General features: G+C 34.9%; 3 protein-coding genes and 1 long non-coding RNA gene across 11 annotated transcripts in view; all 4 read right to left on the bottom strand.

Annotated features, from left to right (window-relative positions):
* The window catches only part of LOC120416767 (sodium/hydrogen exchanger 7), a 41,732-nt gene extending 27,756 nt beyond the window's left edge, over window positions 1–13,976 (bottom strand). For all 8 annotated transcript variants that reach the window (XM_039578614.2, XM_039578613.2, XM_039578615.2 and 5 more), the window contains exon 1: window positions 13,487–13,976. In XM_039578614.2, the coding sequence (XP_039434548.1) occupies window positions 13,487–13,760 (274 nt within the window). In that variant the 5' untranslated portion in view covers window positions 13,761–13,976. The remainder of the gene's footprint in view (window positions 1–13,486) is intronic.
* A 592-nt stretch (window positions 13,977–14,568) lies between these two features.
* LOC128092738 (kallikrein-7-like) lies at window positions 14,569–15,807 on the bottom strand. Its single transcript, XM_052707197.1, has 2 exons — window positions 15,413–15,807; window positions 14,569–15,358 (listed from the first exon to the last, which is right to left on the bottom strand). Exons 1-2 carry the CDS (start codon window positions 15,735–15,737, stop codon window positions 14,625–14,627), a joined length of 1,059 nt encoding a protein of 352 aa, XP_052563157.1. The 5' UTR covers window positions 15,738–15,807; the 3' UTR covers window positions 14,569–14,624.
* An 845-nt stretch (window positions 15,808–16,652) lies between these two features.
* LOC120416766 (uncharacterized) lies at window positions 16,653–18,127 on the bottom strand. The gene is made up of 3 exons (XR_005605384.2): window positions 17,714–18,127; window positions 17,297–17,615; window positions 16,653–17,231 (listed from the first exon to the last, which is right to left on the bottom strand). It is a non-coding gene; the product is annotated as an uncharacterized LOC120416766 (long non-coding RNA).
* Window positions 18,128–18,504: 377 nt separating this feature from the next.
* On the bottom strand, window positions 18,505–19,428 carry LOC120416765 (serine protease persephone-like). Its single transcript, XM_039578612.2, has 4 exons — window positions 19,340–19,428; window positions 19,161–19,265; window positions 18,726–18,936; window positions 18,505–18,667 (listed from the first exon to the last, which is right to left on the bottom strand). The coding sequence occupies exons 1-4, from the start codon at window positions 19,413–19,415 to the stop codon at window positions 18,505–18,507; spliced, it is 555 nt and encodes a 184-aa protein (XP_039434546.2). The 5' UTR covers window positions 19,416–19,428.
* Window positions 19,429–19,443: the final 15 nt, after the last annotated feature.

The following is a 19,443-nucleotide window of genomic DNA, read 5'->3' as shown; positions in this document are numbered from 1 at the left end:
TGAAGCATCCGAGTTTTGTTTCGCGCCAAAAGTACAACGATCTGGCGCTGGTGGAGCTAGATCGAGATGTTATGTGAGTAGTAATGGTTGTTGGGAGAGGTGTATCCTGAAATACCTTACACTCATTTCTTGTACAGTTTGACCCCGGGAGTATGTCCAGCTTGCATCTGGCCAACCACTCACTACCCGTACGAATGGCTGGAAGTGGCAGGATTTGGAGCGACTGAATTCGGCGGTGGAAGTATTCCCGACCTGCTCAAAGCTAAGCTGGCTCCAGTTGACCCGGTTAGATGTGGTACCGCTTACCACGCTTTCAAGGGACTTCCCGAAGGAATCCGTGGCGATCAGATGTGCGCCGCAAGTCCACACAGCGACACCTGCCAGGGTGATTCCGGTGGACCATTGCAAACGTCACTGTACACGTATCAACACATCGCTCCCTTCGTGGTAGGAGTCACGTCTTTCGGGAAGACATGTGGCCATGGATCGTTTGGAGTTTATCAGCTGATCGCGCCTCACATCAACTGGATTGAATCCATCGTTCGGGAGCGCTTGAATGCGGTAGAATGTGTCAACAAGTACAAGAACTATTACGAACCAATGCAGATGGAAGGTGAAACGGAAGTCGTCGACCCGTACTTCAGCCGAGTCTACCTTCATTGGGATGATCCCAAAACGGACAACCTGTGCGGTGGAACCCTTATAGACTACAACGTAGTCATAACCTCAGCCCATTGCACATTCAACAGCCAGGGACAATCTCCGACCAAAGTATCCATCATAGATCGCTGGGCTGGAATCGCGGAAATCGAACGTCACCCGGACTTCCGCAAAGGCTCATTCTACAACGACGTTGCTCTGCTCCGTCTCGACAAGTACGTAACGATCGCCGAATGGATCTCCCCAGCCTGTCTGCCGTACCCCAGTGCACTGCGAGGCTACCAACTTACGCCGGAAACCTTCTCGTGCCGAACTCCCAAAGAGGGATTCGCAGATAAACTTCAAATCTACATACCCTCCAAAAAGCGCTGCAAGGACAACGAGATCAAGTACGAGGAGGAATACTCCGCGCGATTCACGCAAGGGCTCAACGGCCGCATGAGCTGCTACGGCACGGACTATCAAATGGTTCCCGGACTCGGTGAAATCGACAAAGGTGGCCCACTGCTAAGTCGCGATGAAACCATCATTTTCGGAGTGAACGCGTACGCGAGTGATTGCGGCTCGTTCAATCCGCTCATCACGACGGACGTGGCGCCGTTGATTCCGTGGATCGAAAAGTTTGTCCTCCGGCAGCGGGGACCGGCGGAACTGCCGATCGAAACGGGAACTCTCGAGTACTACGACAGGGCGTTGTACGTGGGTAGCGTTTGTACTTCGAAGGATGCCAAACCGGGCAAATGTGCCGTCACGACGGACTGCTGGCACGAGGTGCAGCGGTACAAAAAGCAGCTGGTAGAGCCGACTATTTGTGGGTTCGAGAAGGAGAAGGCGGTCATCTGTTGTCCAAATTGAGGGAGATCACTGACTTAAAGTATACCATAATCAAATAAAATTATGATATCAGCATATGCTATTAAAAAAAACGATGTTATTGATTGTTGGTAGAGGGTGACGATTCTCGAAATTTTCAATTTCTCGGGAATCGAGAGTTGTATTTGGTCATTTCCCGGGACCCGGGAGTTAGTTTTTTGACTATGCCAATAGTGGCAATAATTTAAAAGAAAAGTAAAACATTAGTTTTTGCCTTCCTCACTTTACTGAGAAAAGGCTATAAAATCACTCGAAAAACGAACTTTATAGTTAAACCTCCTAGACCTACCTTCATTTGTACATATCGAATCAGAATCACCAGCTGAGCAAATGTCTGTGTGTTTGGCTGTATGTAGACATGTGTACCGAATCAATGTCACTGGAATATCTTGTCACAGCCTCAACCGATTTTGGCCGGAATGGTTTTAATCGATCCGTCTTAACGTCCCCTAAGTTGCTATTTAAATTCATGCAGTTTGATCATGTATTTTTAAAAGTTATGTTAAAAAAAACTGTTTCATATTAAATTTAAATTATGGTAAAAAGGGTGGTTTTTTTCATGAAACCCTCACATGTTATATGAAGACCTTTCTTGTGGATTAAGAATTTCCAAGATCTGAGTTACCTATCTAAAGTTACAAGCAGTTCAAAAAATGGTCTTAATTTACATAACCTCAAATGGTCCCGTCTGATTGCCACGAAAAAAGCCTTGTAGAGGGATGCCATTTTCCTGAAAGGCGGTGTCTGTATAATCTTTACAAAAAGTCTGTAGGAAGTCTATTTTTTTTATTCGTAACTTATTTTTATTAGGACCTCTTAGGTGCTGCGATCACGTTAGGGGAGATCCCTAAACCATGTGGACAATTTAGGGGATTGTAATCATTCTATAAATGAGAGGAAGGCACCAACCACCTTAAGGTGCATTATGTTACGTTTTTAAATGAATTTCATTACAATTGATTCTTACTAATTCTTTGAAACGTTAATTGAAGTATCTTCATTATTAAGAGGAACTATATCTACCCTATGATTTTTTTTTTCTAAATCTGCAAATACAAGATTGTTTCTTGAGCTTTTTGGAACTCTAGGATTGACTGGGAATTTTAGTTTAAAATGTTTACGAATAATAAATAATTTCTCAGTATCGGGATTTTTGCAATACGACAAATAACGGCTCAAACAACAATTTAAACTTTTTTTTTAATTTTTTAAGGTAAATAAAATATTTATTGAAAAAATATTTACAGTTATTAGGAAAACCCGAATGTTCACAATTGGCGGATAATAACTTTACAAAGGTTGCCAGAGTTTTTTCCCCCATAATATAATTTATTATTGAGGTTGACGTGAAACACAAAATGATTTAATGACATTAAAAAAATTACCTTGATACAGCGAAATTTACTTAAGGACTTTGAACTTATTTTGAAAAAGCTTTACCCGCATAGAAATAATAAATAAAAATCATATTTAAAAAACTTCAAATTTAATTTCAGGGGTGTAACTGCTAAGCATACTTTAAGGCAAATTTTGTGTTCAAAATTTGTTTGGCTTCTCTCAATTATAATTATTGGAATTTAAAGTTTACACTTTCTTAATAAGGAGATAGGAAAAGATTTGGTTTATTCGAACTTGAACATCGAGCATTGAACATTCAATGTTCAAAACAATTGAAAATTTTCCAAATAATTTTCTGATTAGTTTATTTAGTTTTGCTTCGATATTTATAAGCAGAGCCGTACCTAGGCTCCACGGCGCCCTTGGCGAAGCATCAATTTGACGCCCCTCCAAATTTTTCATCATTTTGATATGTTTACTTAAATTTTCAGCGATTGCTTCAAAGAGTTTTAATAATATAATGGTAATTGATTGAATAAATATAACAGCTAAAAAATCCAACCACAATTTAATTCTTTGAAGAATATTCAAATCAATGTTTTATTATTTTTCATGGTGTCGATCCAATTCCCAAAATAAAATTCCCTGACTTTTCCCTGACCTCTCCAGACCACCATTTTTTTTATTTTCTATTTTTTACTAACATATTGTTTGGAGCGTTTTTATATTTTCATGTATTTTATTTTTTGAATATTGGAAATTTAAAATATTGAAAAAATTCTATGACTTTTTTATTTTATTTTTTTAACGATGCAAAAACTCAAAAACTAAACGAACGAATTTAAGAATTTAAGAAACGAACATCCAAAATGAGCAACCATGAAATTGTCCTATGTTTTTTTCTACCTTGACCAGAGCCTACAGATGATCATTCACATTTGTTTTCATTTTATAAAAATAAAAACAAAATACAACCTGCTCGAGTATTTCAAATAGTCATTATTTATCAAACTTAGATATTTGGGTTTTTTTAGAATAGATTCCAAATTTAAGCTCGATCTGACCACGGGAACTCCTCCTTGTAACCCCTTGAATGTTGTTTGGGGAAAATATGTGAAATGTAGTTGTACAGTCCCTATGAAATCTCGGATGCTGGAAATTTTAAGAAAAATAATTTTGCGACAAGCATACAAAAGAGTTTCACAATAAATTCAATTTTGTAATCTCAGAACACAGAATCTTGAAACGCTGAAAATGTATTTTTCTAGGATTAGGTAAACTAGAAGAAAAAGCCAAAACAAACATTTTCATTTTCAACATATAGAAATTCAGATCTAAAAACTGAATGAAATCTAAATAAAAATAAAAATAAAAATTGTAATAAATTCTCGATCTTGAGATTTTAAATTTAAGAAACAGATCATACTCGATGATCTTACCAAAGCGTCACTAAGAAAAATCGAAGCGAATTTTGCTACATCTTCTTCTAAAAAATTTTCTAACCAAAAAAAAAAACTCCAAAAACACTTCAAATTTTATCAGGTTTTCTCTAATCTAAGATGGTAACAAAAATGGCAGCATTCAAGAACCTAGGAATTTAAGAATTTTAGAATTTAAGAATTTAAGAATTTAAGAATTTAAGAATTTAAGAATTTAAGAATTTAAGAATTTAAGAATTTAAGAATTTAAGAATTTAAGAATTTAAGAATTTAAGAATTTAAGAATTTAAGAATTTAAGAATTTAAGAATTTAAGAATTTAAGAATTTAAGAATTTAAGAATTTAAGAATTTAAGAATTTAAGAATTTAAGAATTTAAGAATTTAAGAATTTAAGAATTTAAGAATTTAAGAATTTAAGAATTTAAGAATTTAAGAATTTAAGAATTTAAGAATTTAAGAATTTAAGAATTTAAGAATTTAAGAATTTAAGAATTTAAGAATTTAAGAATTTAAGAATTTAAGAATTTAAGAATTTAAGAATTTAAGAATTTAAGAATTTAAGAATTTAAGAATTTAAGAATTTAAGAATTTAAGAATTTAAGAATTTAAGAATTTAAGAATTTAAGAATTTAAGAATTTAAGAATTTAAGAATTTAAGAATTTAAGAATTTAAGAATTTAAGAATTTAAGAATTTAAGAATTTAAGAATTTAAGAATTTAAGAATTTAAGAATTTAAGAATTTAAGAATTTAAGAATTTAAGAATTTAAGAATTTAAGAATTTAAGAATTTAAGAATTTAAGAATTTAAGAATTTAAGAATTTAAGAATTTAAGAATTTAAGAATTTAAGAATTTAAGAATTTAAGAATTTAAGAATTTAAGAATTTAAGAATTTAAGAATTTAAGAATTTAAGAATTTAAGAATTTAAGAATTTAAGAATTTAAGAATTTAAGAATTTAAGAATTTAAGAATTTAAGAATTTAAGAATTTAAGAATTTAAGAATTTAAGAATTTAAGAATTTAAGAATTTAAGAATTTAAGAATTTAAGAATTTAAGAATTTAAGAATTTAAGAATTTAAGAATTTAAGAATTTAAGAATTTAAGAATTTAAGAATTTAAGAATTTAAGAATTTAAGAATTTAAGAATTTAAGAATTTAAGAATTTAAGAATTTAAGAATTTAAGAATTTAAGAATTTAAGAATTTAAGAATTTAAGAATTTAAGAATTTAAGAATTTAAGAATTTAAGAATTTAAGAATTTAAGAATTTAAGAATTTAAGAATTTAAGAATTTAAGAATTTAAGAATTTAAGAATTTAAGAATTTAAGAATTTAAGAATTTAAGAATTTAAGAATTTAAGAATTTAAGAATTTAAGAATTTAAGAATTTAAGAATTTAAGAATTTAAGAATTTAAGAATTTAAGAATTTAAGAATTTAAGAATTTAAGAATTTAAGAATTTAAGAATTTAAGAATTTAAGAATTTAAGAATTTAAGAATTTAAGAATTTAAGAATTTAAGAATTTAAGAATTTAAGAATTTAAGAATTTAAGAATTTAAGAATTTAAGAATTTAAGAATTTAAGAATTTAAGAATTTAAGAATTTAAGAATTTAAGAATTTAAGAATTTAAGAATTTAAGAATTTAAGAATTTAAGAATTTAAGAATTTAAGAATTTAAGAATTTAAGAATTTAAGAATTTAAGAATTTAAGAATTTAAGAATTTAAGAATTTAAGAATTTAAGAATTTAAGAATTTAAGAATTTAAGAATTTAAGAATTTAAGAATTTAAGAATTTAAGAATTTAAGAATTTAAGAATTTAAGAATTTAAGAATTTAAGAATTTAAGAATTTAAGAATTTAAGAATTTAAGAATTTAAGAATTTAAGAATTTAAGAATTTAAGAATTTAAGAATTTAAGAATTTAAGAATTTAAGAATTTAAGAATTTAAGAATTTAAGAATTTAAAAATAATATTTTTTTTTTGTAATCTTGATTGTTTTTATTTGGTTTTTTATTTCTGAATATTGATATCTTTGATTTTTGTTTTCAGATTTTTTAAATTTTGATTTAAAAAATTCCGATCTTTTAATTTCTTTTTTAATATGATTTTATTTTTTTGGGTTTTTAAATACTATTTTTCCTAATTTCTGAATAATCCCGTTTTGAATGTTGGAGCTGTAATTTTTGAATGTTTTAATTTTTTTTATTTTTCTTCAAGAATGTTCAAATAAAAAAATATATATTTCTACTGGTTGAATCCCATCTAAAATTCAAAGGCGGAGAAGCTTCTGTTACGTCCAATCAAGCTCATATTTGGGATAGAAGCACAGTACACCCACTGGAACATGCTCAATAATAATTTTTGTTACATCCAAATGTCTGTGTCTTCAAGAAAAGTTTGAAATATGATTAAGATTCACAAGATTAAAATTGAATGTATTCAGTATAAAAGAAAAATGAATAAGGAAAAAAAACATTACTCAAAACTTTAAAGAAATTAAATATCCAGAGTCAGTATGTTTCAAAATGAGTTGAGTGTAGTCCGTAACAACCCTGTTTATTCCATAAATTGTTGTTTTATTTCTTCAATTCTTGAATTTAATTCTTTAATTACATTTCACCGTAACTATTTTGCTTACATTTTAAATTACACAAAATTAGACTACTTTGGATCATTTCTAAATCATAGTTCAGTTTAATTTTGAGAAAAATAAAAAATTAAATAACGAATGCTAAAGTGAAATTTTGGAAAAATTTCTAACCTCACTTTTTTTTAGAATTTTAGAATAAGAATTTAAAAAATTAAGAAATCGACAATTCTTAAATATCAGAATTTCAATATTTTCAAAAATTTAGTATCTTTATGCTTTAGAGCTTTAGATTTTTTTTTAATTTTCAATTATTCGAATTTGTAAACATTTCATTTTTGAAATCATTCAATTTTTCTGACAAAATGTATGATTTTCTCTATGGTCCCTATATGCTAAGCAAACGACCAATTTTAGAACAAAGGATGGTGGGGCAACTGCCTCATTAGGGTGTAATATCAAAATCGATTTTCCAGCACAGCAATTTTTCAGTTCCTTTTGGGGTCCTAAACAACTCCCCAAAGTTTGGGCACGATTGGATTAGTCCTCACTTTGCGCAAAGCGATTCAATTTTCCATATAAATTTGTATGGGAAAACCCAATTTTTTTAATTTTGATATTTATAAAATCCACGTTTCAAGCTGTACTAAAACCAGATTCATATTCAAATGCTCTGGAAGGTGCTCTACAACTTTCCCGAAGAGAGTATGGTGCTAGCATGTCCCTAAGAGAAGATACAGCGTCCTCAAAACTCGTCTAAAACGTGATTTTCGAGCAAAAAACACATTTTAGACGAGTTTTTAACACGCTGTATCTTTTTTTAGGAGCAAGTTAGCACCATACTCTCTTCGGGAAAGTTGTAGAGCACCTTCTAGAGCATCTGAATATGAATCCGGTTTTAGTACAGCGTGAAACGTGGATTTTATAAATATCGAAATCCAAAAAAAATGTTTTTCCCATACAAATTTATATGGAAAATTGAATCGCTTTGCGCAAAGTGAGGACTAAACCAATCGTTCCCAAACTTTGGGGAGTTGTTTAGGACCCCAAAAGGAACTGAAAAATTGCTGTGCTCGCTAAATTTGGACAACTTTATTTTTTTCCATTTTTTTTTTTTTGTGGATTTAAGACTACTGCGACCATTTAGTTGATCTATTGTAGTGTACCCCTAATTACTGTCGCATATTTTCAGGGTGACAAGTCACCATTTAGGGTGACCGCCACTGACTGAGGATGCGATATACCCCAGTTTGGCATTGCTTCGAGAATGAAGTCAACAACCGAAGTGGGATTTTCTGAATAAATTTCTGAGGGAGTTAAAATCCCTTTATTGAAAAATTTAATTCTTTTTGCAATCAGTGCACCACACTCACACAGTAAGTGCCTTGAAGTTTCCACTTCACAGTCACAGAGCCTACAGATATCAGTTTGACTTCGCGTTAGCTTTTTCAAGTGATACCGTGATGGGCAATGTCCTGTAATTAATCCAATGTATATGTTTAGTGACCATTTATTCAGACCAAGTATTCGCGACGTTTTCTGTTTGCTAGGGGTGATAAACAACTTGGATTGCTTTGCAGAATGCGAGGCAATCCAATTCTGTTGTATCATGGAATTTTCCCATTTTGTAATTTCCATTTTCAGAACGCATTTCGACACTCCACAGAATGGCTCCGGACCAACAAAAAGGTCATCTGAGCCTTTCCTGGCAAGCAAATCGGCCTTTTCATTCCCTTCAACCCCGCAGTGGCCTGGAACCCAGTACAAGAATACTCGATTTTTATTACCCAGTTTTTTCAGAAGAATTACACACTCCCAAACCAATCTAGATTGGCATTTGGAAGAATTCAAAGCATTCAAAGCAGCTTGACTATCAGAGAAAATACAGATTGTAGAATACCTATAGTTTCTCTTCAGACATGCTGATGCACATTCTAAAATAGCATAGATCTCGGCCAAAAATACAGTAGTCCAGCGTCCCATAGGAGCCGAAATACTTAGTCCTGGCCCCGTGATCCCCGCTCCTGTTTTATTACCCATTTTTGATCCATCCGTGTAGAATATGATTGCTCCCGGAGGTAGGCTTGGACCTCCTGATTCCCATACTTGGCGATCAGTTAAAATCACTTTGTATGTTATATCAAGGTTCAAGGTATATTCCATCCAGTCCTCGTTCATAAACACATGTGGATCTATGTTAAGTTCTTTTAAAATTCCTAGATGTTCCTTACAATTCTTGAATAAATTCTCATTTCTTCTTAGTCTAAGCGCACTCTTTCCAGCCTCCATTTGAACGTATTGGTACAACGGGAGAAGATGAAGAGCAGCATTTAGAGCATTTTTTACCATACAACCATATTACACCCTACTGCCTCATATTGTTCCACCCTGTGTGCGCTAGTAATTTGTAATTTTCAGTTGAACGGAAACCCAAATCAAAACCAAATTATTTGATTTTTTAACCTAAACATATTGCAAACAAGCTACGCGCTTTTCATCGTGACCCTTTTCTTTAGCATTTTTTATATGGAGTTCTGCGTTCCTTCCGGGCTGACCAATATAAAAAATTAAATATTATCAATGTTGCAAAGTTTGGCCTGGAAGACATTCAAATACATAATCAAGGGTGAATTTTCAAAAAGAAATGAAATTTTGTAGTAATATTTTTAGGATCATCGAAATTCCCTGACCCAGCTTAAAATTCCCTGACTTTCCCTGACTTTTCCAGGTCAAATAAAATTCCCTGACAATTCCAGGTTTTCCCTGACTTTTCCAGAAATCGACACCATGTTTATTATTTTTAAACCATTTCAATCGATTTATACTTTCCAATACAGATAGGTTGTAACGAAAAGGTGCTTTAGGATTAATGTTGACTGAAAATAACAGAGTGTTGTTTTATCGTTTTAAACAGAATTTTATCTGACCTAGCTTAAATTTCATTGTATCAGCATTTTCCTGCATTCCTGAAAAAATAGTTTAACTGATTAGAAAATGGACTCCTTTTCAAACTTGTTTTTGGATGGATTCCTTTTGAAACTATTTTTTTTTTCAATTTATTTTTGAAAACAATATTTCTCTTCTCTGTGACTGTGTTTTTTGATTGATATAAAATTCCTAAAATTTGTTTTTTGAAAATTCATAGCTTCAAACAAAGGCAATTAGTTTTTACCTTTTTAACACATTGAAATTTTTTGTGTTTATTTTTCGACATCTAAAGTTTCTTAAAATTTTGTATAAAAACCATTACACTCAAATAGAGGGTGACTAGCGGGAATTTCCGGGAAATCGACCATTTTTGGACCTCTCGATTCCCGGGAAATTTGGTCGAAGCAAAATTATATAAACAAATAAAAAAAAAATTGAAAATTCGAAATTGTTCAGAACATTGGGTGTTCAATGTAAGATGTTCAAGTTCGAATGAACTGCTTCTCTTATCTTCTAATTCAGAAAGTGTAAATTTTAACTTATTAAAAATTCCAATAACTATAATAGGAAAAACATAAAATAATGTGGACCCCAAAATTAACCTTAAAGCATACTTAGCAGTTAGCCACAAGAAGAAAGTCTAATTTTTTTATATTTTTGTTTATTATTTCTAAGAGTATAATTTTCATATCCTCTTTCAAGCATAGCAATTCTTATAATCCATTTTTTTTTATTCTTATTATTTTAATTTCGCTGTATCAAGGTAATTTCCTTTTTTGATGTCATGGAGTAATTTTGTGTTTCGCTTAAACCTCAATATTAAATTATATCTTAGAAAAAAACTCTGGAAATCTTTGTAAAGTCCGCCAAATGTGAACATTCGGGTTTTCCGGATCACTATTTCTTCAATGCATATTTACAGTTTTAAAAAAGAAAAAGAAAATATTAAAATTGTTGTTTTGAGTCGCTATTTATTATATTGTAAAAATCCCGATACTGGGAAATTATATATTAGCTATTTTGTTATTTCACAAAAATCTAATAACAAGTTCATACAACAAGTTGTATTGCAGATTCAGAAAAAAATCAAGAAGTAGATCATAGTTCCCAAAAATACTACTACTAATTAACGTTTCATTAAATAAGCATGAATAAATCGTAACTGAATTCATTGAAAAGAAACACATTTATAACTTTTCTTTATACATTACTGGCACTATTGGCATAGTTATAAACACTACCAGGTCCCGGGAATTCCCGGGAAATTTCCAAATTTAACTCTCGATTCCCGAAAAAATCTCGAGAATAGTCAACCTCTACACACAAAGCTTTTAGAACCGTTTGTGTAAATGTGAAAATTTAGACGAAATTACACTGGATAGCCCAACACATGGAATCCATGAAATAAAAAAAATGTATGTGAAAGATAAGCAACTTTATCCATTCCATTAAAACATAACAAAACAAAAATTTTCAAGGAAAATGTTACTAACATTCTTCAAATTATTGACCCTAGAAGCAAAATTAAGTGGAACTTTGTGTTTTCCCAAAAAATATTGCTGTTTTTGGGGTTGGAATTTTGCTTTGGTTTAAAATCTAATGAGTCCGCGATAATGGTGTTTCTGCAAATCAAAATTATACAAGAAATTGTATAATATTTTACTTTTACGACTAAAAAGTTGGTGGGCATGCCAATCTATGCAACTTTGTCGAAGACACCCAAATTTTACTTTTTCACTCTTGCTACAAGCAATTGAATACAAGCAGCAGAATATAATATATTTAGAGCAATTTATGTGCTCTTAAAAAACCAACATTTTTATGTTGAAAAAAAAAAAAATATTTTGCTAGAAATTTAACAAAAGTCAAAGCATTTTTTGTGTTAGAAATATTCAATTTAAACCCTTCAGTATTTCGAAAACGTAGGCCAATCTCAACGCAACGTTTGCATTTAAAACTATAAAAATATCTCAAATGCCATTTTCTTTAAACTTGAAATATCTTATTCTTTTTATTTCAGATTTTCAATAGAAATGTGTAAAATTCAATTAAATAGCTGATTATATAAAAAAATACTTCAAAACATAAAAAAAGCTTGATGGTTCCTGATGCTGGAAAAAATTGTGAAATTTAAATTGAATTTTATATACTGTAGTTGAAATATAAAATCTCTAGCTATTTCAAAGAATTGTTATAAAACCCTGAAATTTTTGCCACTTGAGCGCCCCCTTTGATAAATGAATTAAGAGAATTTAATTTTAAATTTAATTCTGGTACAATTATTGAAATAGTTGATTTTGGCGCCCCAAGTGTTATAAGTAATATTTGTAATATTCCGACCAAGGTTATCGAGTTATTTTGTAGTCCTACTTTAAAATTTGGCGCCCCTTTTGTTCTGAATACCTTTCTAGGAGTTTATAATAACATGACAAATTTGTACAATCATCGTTTTCGGCGCCCCCCAAGGGCTGGCGCCCTTGGCGGTCGCCAACTGCGCCAACCCCTAGGTACGGCGCTGTTTATAAGTTTAAAATTTCCCGGGAGTCTCGACCAAATTTCCCGGGAATCGAGAGGTCCAAAAATGGTCGATTTTTCGGGAATTCCCGCTGGTCACCCTCTACACACCAGGTCCAGAAAAATATTGTTTTTCGAATAGCTGGAAAACAGTTTTTTTCTGAACAAAGCAAAGTGTAAAACTAAAATATATTAGTTTAAAATCGTGCTTTAGAGTAACTCAAAGGAACCTCTGATCACGGAAAAAATGAGAACAAAAATATGGCCAGTGGATGTTTAATTTCGACAATGTCGAAGCTGCCAGTGAACAAAACATCCCGTTTAGGACGTAGTGAATGCACAAGCTGCATGATTATCTAACCAGCACTAATTCCAACTATTCGTCCCACAAATAACCGTTCATCGCGTATGCACAGCACGGTTTCCCGTCTCGCCAGTTCGATCCACTACCCTTCGTCTAAAGTCACGCCTGCAATAATTGCTTGAACAGCTGATAACATCGATGCGATAAGAGCGCGGCTGCAGCAGCCTCGACGATTGATTTCCCATTAGAAACATTACAGCAACTTGGTCGACGACACTTGAAATGCTGAGGCTGTGCTCGAGGGATTCCCGCACTAATGGAACATCATGTTTACTATACACATTACAGCAGCGCAGTGGCTATCAATTTCAATCGCGGTTGCTTTCGCCGAGTGGCGGTGTATTGCGAACAATTCTAAATAATAACAGAACCTTAGTCATCAATCAATTCGCGGCAACTTCCCACCCCTACGCTAGGAATGCTGCATCATTCGATTGTGGCGTTTTAGGAATTTAGTTTTGTTTCTAGAGCTTTTTTAATACAATTAGCGACAAACTATTTTTTTTACCATATGGTTCCTAACGATATCGCCGTCGATTATCGCTCAGTAGCAATCGTTTCCTTACGCCTCAGCTCCGCTGATGGTTGTCACATACGAGACGAGCATAATAAATCGATTTTACCATTAATGCCAATGCCAATTGTGTAAGAATCAGGGACACGTCAGGCTCGCCAAAATAGGGTCAAAGACGTCTTCCGCCCTCCTCCGGGGAGGACATTCCTGCTCTTATCACGCATGCAAAACAAAGGAAAAAAGAAAGGAGGCTGCTGACTCACCGTAGATGACGGCTAGTCCAGTCTCGTGAAGCCACGAGACCCGCCGATGCTTGAACAGCCAAATCGTGAGCACGGTCAAAGTCAGCAGGAAGGTGTACAGCAGCAGGTTCAGCGAATCGATCTGGTGAATCTTGTTGGCCTTCGCGTCCAGCTCGATATCGGTGGACTCCCCGAGGCATCCCTGGCTCGCCAGCAGCAGCCCCCCACAGACCACCACAAACCACACACTCAGCTCGGAACGAACATTCCGGAGGCTCATCTTTGCGCGCCCCATCTTTTCACTTCACTTCACGAAACTGCACAAACAGCCGAATGTTCCCCCCCAGGCGCGACCAATCGCGGGAACTTTACACGGTTCCGGAGCCCGGAACCGGATTATTTCGCACGACACTAGCAAGGACACTTTCTCCGCCGGGGTTTTGCGAAATTAATACGGAATTACACTCTTGCGATCGCGACGGCCACTCAAGTTATGATAAATTTTCACTATTTGTTTATTATCGCACTGACAACTGTCAAACGAGCGCCGCACAGGGTGCTCCAGAAATGTCACAATCAAGGTTGAAACATTTCTCGATCTCGTTTCACTGTGGGTCAGTTGAACATCACGTAGATAAAAATGGACATAAAATGTCCTCAAATTTATTGATCCTTGCACTGTAACTTGGATTTGGCCCGCACTTTTCTCACGCACTTTTGACAACAAAATTTGCAAAATCTAGGCAACCAGCAGTTGTTTATTTACATTTTAGTCGCAGTTTCCATCAAACTGGACATTCGCACTCGAAAATTGCGATCGGCTCGCTTTGATAATTTTTTGAGAAAATTAAAATTTCCCAAGCCAGTTTTTACAAGTCGCAATAGTGAGAACTGCGCAATAAATATAATATTTTGGTTCAAAAGATTGGAAATTCAAAATAAATAAAAAAAAGATTCAGAGAATGATCATTATGTTGTTTTGTTTTGGATTTCTTTTTAGCAAAATATGACTGTTATTTTTGGTTTTGAACCAGAATTTGAACAAAATTTATTTATTTTAAAAAGATTGATTTCATTAATGATCTTTTGAAAATATATTTTATTTTGAATGTTATTTGGATATTTGAATATGTCAGAAACATTTTTAAAATTATTTTCTTTACTTCCTCAACACAAACTTCTCAATCCACGGTATCAACGGAGCAACGTCCGTCGTAATGAGCGGTTTGAACGAACCACAATGGGTGGCGTAGGCGTTCACTCCGAAAATAATGGTTTCATCACGGCTGAGCAGCGGTCCACCCGCGTCAATCTCTCCAAGTCCGGGAACCAGACGGTACTCGGTGCCGAAGCAGCTAAGCCGTTTGCCAAGACCCTCCGGAAAACGGGCCATATATTCCTCATCGTAAACGGTGTCGTTACTGGAGCAACGGGATTTCGAGGGAATGTAGATTTGCAATTTGTCGTTAAATCCATCTTTGGGAACCCGACAGGAAAAGGTTTCCGGAGTAGTATCGTGGCCTTCCAGAGCTTCGACGTATGGCAAACAGACGGGAGCAATCCACTTGGCAATCCTCACGTATTTGTCCAGTCGAATCAGCGCGACATCGTTGTACAATGATCCTTGTTTAAAATCGGGATGTCTTTCAATTTCCGTAATTCCAGCTTGATGGTTCACTATAGACACCTTTGTTGGGGATTCACCACGGCTGTTGAAGGTACAGTGGGCGGAAGTGAGTACTGTGTTGTAATCAACCAAGGTTCCACCACACAAATTGTCGGTCTTGGGATCTTCCCAGTGTAGATAAACTCGACTGAAATATGGATCTACAGCTTCAGTTTCATCGTCCATCTGAGCAGGTTCAAAGCATTGCTTGTATTTGTTAACACAAACTGCAAAAGAGCATAACTTAAATATCAAACTTGTATCTAATAAAATTTACATACCTGTTTGATTGAGGCTGTCCCCTACAACAGTCTCGATCCAGCCAACATGTGGAGCAATACGCTGATAAACCCCATCGCAAGATTCTCCAAACGACTTAACTCCGACTAAGAATGGGGCTACATGTTGATACGTGAATAGCGGAATTTGAATCGGTCCACCGTGGTTTTGATAACAGCTATTGGCACTAGAAGCGCAAAACTGGTCGTGACGGGTGCCGTACGGAAGGGAACCACTCTTCAGTAGATCGGATTCACACTTTGATGATTCGACAGATGAGAGCTTAATTTTGATTGAGTCGGATTTACTAGCCGCAGCAGCAGTCATATCAACTCCAGCAACTTCATACCAGTTGAATGGATAGTGAGCCGATGACCAAATACAAGCTGGACACACGCCTGCACTGCCGTTTTACGGCGATATGATGTATACGCCATTTTGGACATTTTCAATTTTATTGCACAGTCTGATAAAGAATCTTAAAAGCTACCTCCTGACGAAAGATTTTTTCAAAAAACTGCTCTGGGGCCCATTTTATTAAGCAAACAAACTATGATGTATACGCCAATTTTACTCATCATGATGTATGTATACATTGAGATTTGATTGAAGTCAAATTCAATACTGTTTGAATGTTGATTTGAGGTTTTGGGACCAAATCAAGACTGGGCAATATTTTATTACTTTATTTCGATTTGATTCTTAAGGGGACGTCCATTAGGCGTCATCCATAAAGTACGTCACGTTCTGAGGGAAGAGGGGGGTTTTGAGCAAGCGTGACATTGCGTGTTAAAAGCATAGGGAAATCGTGACAAAGGGGGTGAAGTAAATTTTGGCTGATTTTAATGTGACGTACTTAATGGATGACACCTTATCCACATCCACGTAGACACTTTTTTGAAAATTCTAGACCCACCCACCTCTCTTGCGGACAATTGTTCATGCAAAAAATGTGTTTATGGAGCGTAGACAATCGCTAAGGGAACGTTCTTTTATTACGTAACGCAAAAAATCGGATTTTAGACCCCCCCCCCCCTCGTAACAAAATTTCCATACAAATTTTAAAAAAATTGTATGGAGCGTAACACGGCCTCCGAACCCCCCCCCCTCCCCCCAACAGCGTTACGTAATAAAAGAACGCTCCCTAATACCCTCCCCCCCCTTAAAGTATCCACGTGGACAATGCATTACGGGATCCGCACAGCTATCAAAATAACTGGCACAAATAATAAAGCCACACTGAAATAAATATCATGATAGATGCTATAAGTTATGCATATAGATTTTTGCAGAATGCCTCTGCATTTGACCGGTATATGCGTTGCACATAAACTGTGTGAGCACTGCATATAAATGGATAAGAAATTGAAATATGCTAACACATATACCATGCATTTTCACATCACATGAACGGTATATGCAATGCTTAGGGGTTTAATGATTTGCCAACATATAACATGCATGTGTAGCATTCATAATTTTTAATGAATTTTCAGTTCATTTTTATTAGTTATGCTTTTTTATTATTATGCACTACGTCTAATGTTAAATTACTGTTTAAATTTTCTTTTCTGATAATAAAAAAAAGTTTTTGATAAATTTGATTCAAACATTAGTTTATTTTATGAGTTAGAGCGTAGCAGTCAGTGGTGTGGTGTGTAGGTGTGACTTTATTACGATTAGAGCGGTCAGGCGCATGTAAAAGGCTACGATGAGAAGGCAGGACAGCGCTAACGGCGGTCGGAAGCATCAAAGTTGACCAGCAGCGGCGGATACACCGGAAGTTGTTTTTGTCCAGCTTCGGATCGACGCTTTCACGATCTGTGAAAGAAAAAATAAACGTTGAGCGATGTTTTCACTACACCACACACATCTCAACTACAAACCTGGTTCGGAACTATTCCGACGAAGCGGTTCACCCAAAGGTGTTCACCTCCTTCGGCCTATCGATGATGTGCAGACCCGGAACCAGCGTCCCGTTAGCGACCACCTCCATTTCTTGCTCGAAATCCCCGAGATGTTTGGCCACGGCCACGCAAGTGCCCTTGACTTAGCAAACCCGGTGCACCTCCGGACAGGACACGGCTCTGATCGTTGGGTACAGCCGGATCTCGTCATTTGGACCACCTTCGTGCCGGAACCGGCTGCCATCTCGAGCGCGGAATGGAATGTGGAGCCCACAGTTTGAGCACAGCTGGCGAAATCCTGCAATATTTCAGCACCATTAACCACAATTTTCACAAATAAACAATGAAATTAACTAAAATTTTATCAAATCGATTTTTTCAACCACATTCACTTACTTTAAATCACAAAAACTTGTTCTCACTTGCTCGCACAACGAAAATGAAAAACTTTCTAAATGGCTGCTGCAGCATGCTGCTAAGGCTATTGCTGCTGCTGGCTCACACACCGACACACACGCGAACAAATATGCACACATTCGAGCACACATTCATAAATGGTGTGAACCTTGCATATAAATTTCATGTAAAAAAGCACTCTGCAAAAATCTATAGTATCTCACATATATAATCTATATGTGGAGCTCACAAAAAGTATATGCGAGAACAATATTGTTTATCAAGCAGAACTCAAGCTCGGTTATATGCTATACGCATATAAAATCTATGAATAATGTTGATGGAGTTTAATAAGAGACGTAATAGTTTTTAATAGGCTAGTTTAAGGTTCGATTATATGCAGTTGGCATATATAACTAATCATGACTTTAGTTTCAGTGCAGCTTTGATCGAGCAATGTATACATACATCATTGGGCAGGAAAAGTAGTGATTTTTTATTGCTATTTTTTCGGCCAAATGATGTTTGTGGTTTAAAATCGTAGAGAATAGGAAAAAACAAGAAATTTTGTAGGGGCCACATTTTTATTGTACTTTATAACAGTTTCTACAGAGCAGACCTTAAATTAGTCATTTTAAATAGAAAAAATGAACAAAAACAGAAAATCGTGTCTACAGCAAAATCACCTCAATGGCGTATACATCATATCGCCGTAAAACGGCAGTGCAGAAAGCCTGGAAAATGTTCAAAAATTATGCAAAAAGTCTTTTTTATAATTTCAAAATTCGAGCTTACACAACATCATTATCCAGTTCAACAAGCGCTAAGTCATTGTATTGATAACGCGTGTTATAGCTTGGATGGACGGTTACATTGCTCGCTCCAAACTCTTGCGCAAATTTATCGTCAGATTTGATTGCAGAATTTACATCTCCCATTTTAACGACTAGCAGCCTGCAAAAAAAATATAAATCTAAAATGAGATTACATTTTGTAGTCACGCTAAACTTACCCGACATTCCCATCCGAGACACAGCTAGCCGCAGTCAGGACGAACCGTTTGCTGATCAATGCTCCCGTGCACTTCCATTGTACGACTCCTGCCGGACCACGTTGTCCCACAACAGCCAGATGGGGAAACTCGGTTCCGTTCAAGCTGACTCCTTCGAACATGGCCATGCGGTACTCATTCACAGAACGGGCATGGAAGCGGGTGTGACAGTCTGCAGAGAAACGAAAAAATATAAATTTGAATTAATATTCAATTATGGTGAACATAACACATCTTCTTAACAGAATTGGAGTGATGTCACCGATATTACCAGGCGCTTGATTTGCATTTATTGCCAAAAACAAGTCAAACGACATGTACAAGTGCACTCAATTAATTTTTAAATGCGGTAACACACAATTTTTTTTTTGGAGTTGAAAAAAATAATTATAATACCTTTTAAATCCATTCTATGGTAGTAATCATCTGGTATACTGCTTTTGAAAACTTCTCCTAATTCATCCTTGATTTCAACTAGCTCATCTTCAATGTGCGGATTAGCTATAAACATTAAAAAAGGTTTTCATTTAATGTCTGATTCACTTTAAGGACGAAACTGCATCTTTTGATCATACCATGTGACAATGATGAAAACGTGGTTGATGCAATTATTACTGCGACGAGAGCAGATACGCTACACTTGAAACCCATCCTTACTCCACCGTCTCTGAAACCAAAC

The sequence above is a fragment of the Culex pipiens genome, chromosome 2 (genome assembly GCF_016801865.2).
Source record: "Culex pipiens pallens isolate TS chromosome 2, TS_CPP_V2, whole genome shotgun sequence".
NCBI classification, from domain to species: Eukaryota; Metazoa; Arthropoda; class Insecta; order Diptera; family Culicidae; genus Culex; species Culex pipiens.
This window is presented reverse-complemented; position numbering and strand designations above follow the sequence as displayed.